A 10,244-nucleotide genomic window follows, 5' to 3' on the forward strand; every position below is an offset into this window, starting at 1 on the left:
AAAAAAATGAGTATGTCTAGAGTGATGGACCATTGAACAGAACATAAATATTGGGGGGTAGTATTTTATTAGAGCCTTAAATTTTTAACCCTCACTAGTGAGGGAGAATTATACCTATAATAATTTCATGAATGTCTAAAATTGTACACCTGGCAAAAACTGTACTGAGAATCAAACATACATTTTAACATGACCCAAGAACAATGATAGAATAGCATGAACTCATGGAAATACAGCCAGAAATTTTTACTCAGTTTACTTTAGAACAAGTCAATTTAGAAGCTATATTTTACACCCACAGTACTGTTATTTAAAACACATGACTTAGTCATTATGTATATTAATATTTGTTAATAATAATTTTTATGACTTTAGCATCTCTGTTCATAAAGGATACTTGTCCACAGTTTTCTTACAATTTTCTTCTGGTTTTGGTATCAGGGTAACACTAGCTTCATAAAACGAGTTAGGAAATGTGCTCTCCTCTGCTGTTTTTGGAAGAGTCTGAGTACAAGATTATTTGGTAAGATGCACCAGTAAGCCTTCTGAGTCTGGAGTTTTCTTGATGGGAAATACTTCCATTACAAATTCAATTTCTTTAGTAATTACAGAACTACTTAGGTTAAGCATTTCTTCTAGCGTAAGCTTTGGTTCTTTCAAGAAAGTTGGCATCTTTCAAGGAAATTGTTCATTTCATCTAAGTTGCTGAACTTACTGGCAGTAAGTTGTACATTTTTTCTTATCAGTCCCTTTGTATTTCTGTAGAAATTGAAATAACATATCTTCTTTCTCATGCCTAGAATGGGTAATTCGTGTCTTTTTTTCTCATCACTCTGACCACATGTTTACCAATCTTACTCACCTTCACAAAAAAATCTAGCTTTAATTTTATCAGTTTTCTCTATTGCTTATTTCAGTTCTTCAGCTTGCTCTGGATTTAATCTGCTCTTTTTCTAGTTTCTTGTGGAGGAAGCTGGGGACACTGATTTTAGACTGTTCTTCTTTTCTAATACAAAGCATTTGATGCTACAGTGGATACTTTAGCTGCATCCCCCAAGACTTGGTATGTCTTTTTATTTTTTCAGTTCAAAATATTTTCTAATTTTCATTGTGTTTCCTTCTTTGACCCATGGGTTATTCAGAAGTATGTTGCCTCACTTTCAAATATTTGAATATTTTTCCATCTACACCTTTTTATAACTGATTTCTAATTTAATTATACTATAGTGAAAGAATATATTTTGTATGGGTTTAATCTTATAAAATTTATTGAGATTGATTTTATGGCACTAAATATGATCTGTCTTGGTGATGTTCCGTGTATACTTCAAAAAATGTATATTCTGTTGTTGAGGGGGAAGCACTCTGCTATCTGCTTTGATATTAATAAAGTCATTTCAGCTTTCTTTTGATTACTGCTAATATTATTTTTTCCATCTATCCTTTTTTCTAACACATCTGTTTTTAAAAGTGGGTGTCTTATAGATAGTATATATTTACACTTCGCTCTTTTATGCAATATGATAATCTCTACCTTTTAATCAGCATATTTAAACCATTAATATGATTATTGATACAGTTGGATTTAATTCTATCATCTTGCCATTTGTTCACTATTTCACCCATCTGTTCTTTCTTTCCCTTTTCCTCCTCTTCCTGCATTCATTTGGATTGATACTTTGTAAATTTCATTTTATTTCCTTTTTGGCTTAATTTTTTGGGTTGCTGTTGTTGTTTTGGTGTTTCCTTCAGGATCTGCAATACACATCTTTATGTTATCATAGCCTACCTTCACATAATATTACACTACTTCACATACAGTATAATAATCTAACAAGAGTATTCTGTCTTCGAACTTTTGTGCGATTGATGTCCGTATGTCATAAAACCTACAACGCATTTTTATATTTCGTTTGAATACTTACTGATCTCTTAAAGCGATATAAAAATAAGAAGGCTTTTACATCTACAACATATTTGTCATTGCTGGTGTCTTTCATTTCTTTGAAAAGATCCAAATTTCCATCTCATATCATTTGCCTTCTGCATGAAGGACTTCTTTTAATATACATTGTAGTGAAGCAAGTAATAAATTCTTTCAGTTTTTAATATCCTTAAAGTCTTTATTTTGCTTTTGTTTTTGAAAAGATACATTCGCTGGGTATAAAGTTTTAGGTTGACAAATTTATTTCTTTCAGTTATTATAAGGTTTTGTTCGACTTTGTTCTGGCTTATATTGTTTCTACTATGAAAATAAAATCTGCTATCATTTTTCTTTGCTCCTCTGTATTTAATGTGTTTTTTTGTTCCTCTGGTTTTTCATAAGATGTCCTCTATCACTAGTTTTTAGCAAGTGAAAACTGTGCTTTTGTGTAGTTTTCTTCATGTTCTTCTGCCCAGAGTTCATTGATTGAACTTCTAGAATCTCTGGTTTACTAATATACTTTTCATAAAAATGGAAAACTCTTAGTCATGATTTCTTGAATATATTTTCTGTCCACCCCTGTCATTCTATTAATAGGATTCAAAGTACAAATATCAGTCTCCATGAAGTTGTACCACAGCTTACTGATATTCTGTTGTTTCCCCAGTCTTTCATATTAAGTAGCTTATAATGTTATGTCCTCAAATTCCTTAATCTTTTCTTCTTCAGTATCAAATCCTTTGGTAATCCCATTCAGAGAATTTTTCATCTTAGACATTTTATTTTTCATCTCTAGAAATTCTACTTGTGTGGTTTTTAAGTCTTTCACATCTTTCATCAACACGTTCATGGTTTAATCTACCTTCTTGAGCATATAGAGTATATTTAAAATTATTTGCTTTAATATCCTTGATACTAATTCTATCATCTTTGCCATTTCTGAGTCTGTTTCTATTTGCATTTTCTTCTCATTATAGGTTGTATTTTCTGGCTTTTTGTATACCTCATAAATTTATATTTGGATAATAGACATTGTGAAATTTATATGGGAGTATTATTATATTCTTTTTAATGTTTTTGTATATTTTTTCTGGGATATAGTTTATGTACTTAGAAATAGTTTGGTCCTTTCAAAGTTTGCTTTAAGCTTTGTCAGTCTGGACTAGGTTAGCCTTTAGTGTAGGGCTACTTTAGTTCCACTACTGAGGCAGTATCTTTCCGAATACTCTTCTTTCTATTATGTGCATTATAAAGTTTCTCTACTCTTTTCAAAATGTGAACTGTTCTCAGTCCTGTGTGTGTTACAGAAATGGTTCTCCTGTTCAGTGGATCTTTTCCAAGCTTTGCACCCATGCACTAATCTGTACTCAAATGAAGACTTGGGGCAGGGGGCCTTCTGTAGTCATCTCAAACTCTCCTTGTAGGCAGCTCTCTGCTCTCTAGCACATTGCCTTATAAGCTGCAGATGCCTTGGCTTCCCCAATTTCCCAATTATGTCTCTTCAAGTGAGAGAGACTGCCTGGCTTCTACCTAGGTTCCCCCTTCATGTACTGAGACCTAGAAAATCTTTCCAAGCCAATAGCTAAAGTGATCGAAGAGCTCACCTTGTTTGTTTCCCCTCTCTAAGGAATCCTGTTCTGTACTTACTACCTGCTGTCAAACTGCTAAAAACTGTTGTTTCATATAATCTGTCCAGTTTCTTTGTTTAAAGTGAGAAGGTACATGGAGTTCCCGTGACTTCATAATGGCTCAAGCCAAGATCACTATTTAAAATTATGAAAAGCAAAACCAAAAAAATCAATTTTTAAAATTTGCTTTCATTTTAACATAGAAAATAGATCTACAGGCCAAAACTTCCAGAAAAAAGACAGAAATTCTGTATTCAAAACATGTTTGTTTGCTGTTTTTCAATTTGAAGATCATGACTGGTGAGCATCAAAAAGTATACAGCTATTAAAAAACAAAGGATGTTCCCTCAGTCATGCTTACAAAGACAATATACAAATATTTGAAAAGTATTCAAAGTACTGCTATAATTACTCAATGTACTCTGCTGTAACTGAATATATAAATATGAAGACATGATGTATTTTATCTTAAAAACAAACAAGAAAAATCACTTATACATTTTCTAGCTATAGGTCTAGTCACTGAATTGGAAACCATGAACACTTCTGGTACCCCAATTATCGTCACTAGATACCATTTCACACTGAAAGAAGCCATAGTTTCACAGAAAAATATCTTACTCTAAGTTTGGACCATAAATATACAAGACATATATTTTGTTATACCAGATAGCAAGGCAGCTATCCAAGACAATTACAGTTATCACCAAAGGTCTCAAGAGCCAACTGGAGGAGGTTCACTGACCAAAGATGGGATAACTGGAAAGGCAATAAGGATAAGAACTTCGATGCACTGAAGCACATGAAATATGCTTAAATCATTTGAGAACACAATGAAACCAAAAGTAAGAATTGTTTACCACTGAAACTACTAGAAAACAACTCCTTAGAGTGAATACTAAAATAAAGAGAATCAAGCATCTATTCTGCCTTTGTTATATGAACTGTACCACTGTATAAACAAATAGAAGTAGTAGTTTCTTTTTACTAAAGTGTCCTAGCTAATAAATAAAGAAGAAATGATAGAATTAGAATACACCACATTTTGTAACCACTACACAATAACAGATCTAGGCCTTGAGCACCACTGGCTGCCAATACTAGAAATAGACACACACATGAAGGTTCCATCAGATAGAAGAGCATCAGCATCACCTGTGAAGTAGTCTTGCTAACAATGAAAAATGAATGTGAATTTGATCAAACCTCAGTGAAATATTCAATTTATAGGACATCTAAAGGCAAAGAAAAAAAAAAGATGTTAAAGACAATGAGGATGCGGTCAGAAAAATTCAGCATTTGGGAGATTCTATCTTGAACAAATTAGTGACAAAAAAGAATGAGAAAGCTAAGAAAGGAGAGTGAAGAAGAAAAGGGGAGACCTACAGATTAAAAGAGAATTAAAAGATTTATCAATCAATCATCATCAATCCTTATTTGGATCTTAAAGCTCACAAACTATGAATGTTTACAGTATAATATCATTGGTATAAAAGAATAAATAGAATATATTTATGAATCTGCTTGTAAATTCACAGAATCTCTCTGGAAGAACATAAAAGAAACTTGTAACATGGTACCTTTAAGGGAACAGGATGACCAAATGTTGAGTGGGAAGGAGATTTTTTTATCTTTTAAACTATGTGAACATATTATCTATTGTAAAAAAAATAAGTTGTACATTATTGCAATTACAAAGGTCGCATAAAATAAATTACCAATTACATTCTTAGAGAAGCTACTTTGAATTAGAGAAATCGCAATAGCTTTTATTAGCAAAGATAATGTCATTACCTCATCATATGTGTATCTGTAGTCAGCTTTCTTTGATTTGAGGTCCCATAAGACTACTGTTCCAGATTCAAAGCCAATCAAAAGCTGTAATAAAAAAAATCCACATTACCTAGGAATTATATCAATTATAAATCATTTATTTGATGATAATAAAGATAACTAATAATATTATTCATATGCTCTCAGTATAAATTATATAAATTATAATTAAACATCTGCACTGCTGATTACTAGTCATATAGATCTATAGTCCTCAACCCCTGGGCCAGGGCCCAGTACCAGTATATACCCTGTTTAGGAACTGGGTGGTGTGTTACTGTGTGAGGTCCACTTCCCATGTGGAAAAATTATCTTCCACAAAGCTTAGGAACGGGGCCGCACAGCATGAGATGAGCAGCAGGCAAGGGAGTGAAGCTTCATCTATATTTATGGCCACTCCCCATTGCCCGCATCACCACCTGAGCTCTGCCTCCCCACCTCCTCCATCCACCTATGGTGGAAAATTTGTCTTCCATGAAACTGGTCCCAGGTGCCAAAAAGTTTGGGGACTGCTGATATAATTGACAAATGAGAATACTGCACTGCATATTTATATGCCTTTGATAATTAGGGACTCAACGTACAACTGATTTTTGAAAAAGAAAAAGGTACCATTTTGAAGTCCTAAGTGTACATCTTCACTAATATAGAATATTTTAATAAATTACTAGTAAAAATTAACATTTGTATGTGCTTTAGAGTTTACAAACTTTCCAAATTCTACATATTATCAGGCAATCTCATCTACTCCACACATGCATTGATTAGTTTTAAATCACATCCAGCCTAGATCCCTCTCATAAGACTCAGACACATAATTCCAGTGGCCACATCTCCACTTATCTACACCAGAACCTCGAAATAAATGTGCCCAAAAGTGAATCAATTGTATTCTTCTCTACTCTGTTTCTCTGGCACTTCCTGTCACAGTTTCTCTCTCACCATTCCTTATCACAACATTTATTCAGTTGCTCAGGCCAGAAAACTAGGAGTCATCCTTAACTCTAGTCTCCCCTCCAACAGGTAAAATCAAAAAGTAAATTTAAAATTACATTCTATTAACTAATTTACTTCATTTCATCTCCTGCACCTCTTTCCTGGTTCAAGACACAAAGATCTCTTTTCCGGTCTCTCTGACTCCAGTCTTCCTCCTCTTTTAACATATTTCATATTATAGCTAGAATAACACTTCTAAAATGCAAACCTGATAGGGTAATAAATGCTTCTATTTAAAACTTTTTAATGTCTCACCATTATTTTTAGTATAAAGTCCAAACTCAGTAATGTGACCTACAAGATCTGTCATGGGCTGACTGCTGTTTACCTCTTCAACTTCATCCCTTACCACATCCCTGCTACCCACATTCCAGTATATGCTTAAGTTTATGCTCTCTTTTACCTTTGAGCCTTTACACAAGCTGCTTTCCTACCTAGGCCACTCCACTTGAATGCAATATTTTACTATTTGCCTGACTAGTACTACTAATCTTTCAGATGTCATTTTAGCTATTGTTTCCTCTCTCCCTGACCTACTAAATGTAAATCAATGCCCTTCCTGTGTGCTCCAATTACACTCTGTACATTTTTAAACTGAAGAGTCACCACACAACATAATAATGGTCTTTTCCATATGTGAATTCTTTTGCAGATCATAATAGTGGTGTATTTGGGCAAGGATTAGTTTTATCTTGTTCATCACAATACTTCTGACATATGACACAGGGACTGGCATGTTATAAATACTTAAAAAATGTTTTATGAATGAATACATTCCAGAATGGAATGCATGGTCCTCCCTCACAGACTATGTGCACTGCCCATCCAACCTCAGTTCCCCACACACACACTCCAGTATTTTCCAAATCTCAATATTTCTCTGCTTGAAATCTCCTCCCCATTCATTCACTTAGCAATCTTCTATTCATTTTTTAAGCCTAAATTCAGTGTTGTTTCCTTGGTTAAGTCTACCCTGACCCAATAAAGTGCTCCTTCTCTTATGCTAGTACACATATTTTCATCTGTATATCTCTAATATCTAATGTACTGCCTAATACATAGTAGACACTCAACATATATTTGTTTAACGAATATAAACATGATGAGTAGATAGTCTACACCTATTCATGTAATCTGGGGATGTGAACAAAGTTGGGGATAGACCCAGTAATTTTAACAAAATAGCCATTTGGTGGATTTCAGATCACAAGGTACAGTTGGAGGTGCCATTTAAAAAAAAAAAATTTTACTTAGTATAGCTATATAGATTTTTATTCCTATATGAAAGTCAAAGAAAAACAAGTAAGAATCTTTCCTCATTTAATATTCATCCATAGGGAAAAAAATTCCAGTTGAAAATACCATTAATAAAAACATGAAGCAAATACATTCATGGAAAAAAATATTTGCCTAGCTTGTGCATAGCAGAGAAGTAAAAAAAAAAAAAAATAGATGTTCACTTATGTAATTTTTTTACTCACATTAACAATACAGGATAATCAAAATACTCTCTGAAGCTCATTCATTAGTTGAGAACTTCCTTTTTTTTTCCATTTCTAGTGGAGGGGCTAGTTATTAAAGCTAAAAAAAATAGGTTTTCCCACCTTGGTAGGGAGTATAGTCAATTTTCCTAACCCAAACTCTTCTTTCCTATGCAATCTGAGATACATAAATCTTCTGAGAAAAAACTGGTATTTGTTTCCTTTCCTTTTTCCCAGTCTTTCCAAATATCCTGGACATGTAATATGGGATTTTCACATGGAAGAAGTGAGGAATTTCAGGAATAAGGAAAGAGAAGGAAAAAAACATAACTTAAGAGTTGATGTACAGCTGTAATCAGCACTGCATTGCTCAGGACATAGGTAACTTGAGTTCTAGGCTTAAATCTGCCACTTAGTAGCCACGAACCTTTCAGAAAATAATTTTACCTATCCAGATCTTAATAACCTGAGAGAGTTATAGGGAACTTCAGCCTTACTAGCCAGCTTTAACATCCTAAGAATGTTAGAAATATGTACCAACAGGTTCAACTTTAATGGCCACAATCTTCTGGCTTTTTATTTCCTTTCTTGACAAAAGCAAGAGAATTATAAATAAATATTAAAAAACAGAAAACTAAATATATAGTACTTAATTAAACTTGGAAAATCCCTTCAATGCCTATTCCTACTGGAATATTTTATAACTCATAGAGATATTAATTAGTTTATGTACTATTGACTAATTTCCTAATTTTTCTCTTATAAAAAGCACTGAATATGAACATAATTCTCTATAGCATCAATAACTGATCTACATCCAGAGAAAAAAATGTAGCATAATGAAGAGTACTCCTGGGTTGAAATCAGAGAAATCAATGTTCAAATCCCAGCTCCACCAATATCTAGCTCTGTACCTCTGCAACACATAATGCCGCCAAGTCTCTGCTTCATCATCTACAAAGCAGGGAAAATTTCTAACTTACAACGTGATGGGAGATCCAAGTGAAATAGTACATATAAAGTGGCTAGCACAGTGCCTGACACACAGAACTCAATAAATGATAGATATTACTATTGTAAGTAATTTTACACTGATGCCTAACCTTCCTTAGCCAAGACGGCCACTTAGTGTGGTGGCATTCACCTGTAAGGTTAGCTTTGAATAAATTTGCCCTATCACCTCATATCTTTTTTCAGTGACAAAATGTCACAGGGATCTTTGGAATCTGGAAAGAGTCTACAAGAAATCAAAGATTAGATGATATAATTTACTTTAGCAAAATATTTTTTCAATGTTTGATGAGATTAACTCTCGGAACTAAGGAGAATAATATAATGCAAGGTTTCAAAGAAAATACTGGGGATAAAAACAGTTATATTAATATATAATTTATTCATTACATAAATCAAGTATATAATGAATAGTTACTATTTTTACTGTACGCTGGACGCTATGGAAAATACAAACTTATATAAATACTACCTTTGTGTTCAAGGACTCTTTCAAGTACAGGGAGCTGAGATATGCACACATTTCTAATATAAGGCAGTATGTGATAAATACCATAAAATTGCATAACTAAAGTACTAATGAATGTGGACATAAGAGAAAGCATTTTCTGTCAGGATTATCAGGGAAGACATCACAAAAGATATATATTCAATCTGGGCCTTAAAATGAGGGTAGGAAATTCAGCAGAGAGAGAATGTTGGGAGAGAATTCCAATCAGAAGGACTCACAAAAACAAAAACACAGAGGCACCAAAGAGCTGTTCATATTTGGGAAGCTATAACTATTTGCTTCAGCATAGCCTTTGGGTAAAGATATTCTGAAAGATTAGAAACCAAGGGCTACATTTTAAGGAAAGTTTATTTTGCTTTTTAGATACTAAAGAGCCACTGAAAGCCTTTGAACAGGAGAACACGTTAAAATGGCACTCTAGGAAGACTAATCTGGAAATGATTCAAGAATGAGTTGTAATGTCTTGAACTCCAGTGGTCATTATGAGAAAAGAGATATTGCAAAGTAAGGATTAAATGAAGCATTAATATGACTCAGCGATTGATTCAATGTAAAAGGGAAGTTTTCAATTCTGCCACCATGCCTCCCACCCAAAGGCTTGGCTTCTAAACAAGTATCTTACATAAAAAGAATATAAAATGAGGATCTAGGTTACTCTATACTTGCTTTATGATTATATGCTAACTCCAAACAGTCCAGTTATCCTTTAGTTTTCCCAGTGGCAAACTAATAGAACAATGTTAATCAATTTACCTCTCCCACAGCTGAGGAAAGGGAACACCTGGTTAAACTTCTGCACGAAATTCAGAGGCTTCACTGCACTGATTTCTACAGCAATAAACTTCCTGGTATTTACTTAG

The 10,244-nt window shown here is 33.5% G+C and overlaps 1 protein-coding gene across 1 annotated transcript in view; it reads right to left on the reverse strand.

The window, feature by feature from the left end:
* STXBP5 (syntaxin binding protein 5 (tomosyn)) overlaps positions 1-10,244 on the reverse strand; it is a 190,629-nt gene that overhangs the window by 119,384 nt on the left and 61,001 nt on the right. The window contains exon 5 of the mRNA XM_012655516.1: positions 5,347-5,430. Coding sequence (XP_012510970.1) covers positions 5,347-5,430 — 84 coding nt within the window. The remainder of the gene's footprint in view (positions 1-5,346; positions 5,431-10,244) is intronic.

The sequence above is a fragment of the Propithecus coquereli genome, unplaced genomic scaffold, assembly GCF_000956105.1.
Source record: "Propithecus coquereli isolate 6110/MARCELLA unplaced genomic scaffold, Pcoq_1.0 Scaffold48, whole genome shotgun sequence".
NCBI classification, from domain to species: domain Eukaryota; kingdom Metazoa; phylum Chordata; class Mammalia; order Primates; family Indriidae; genus Propithecus; species Propithecus coquereli.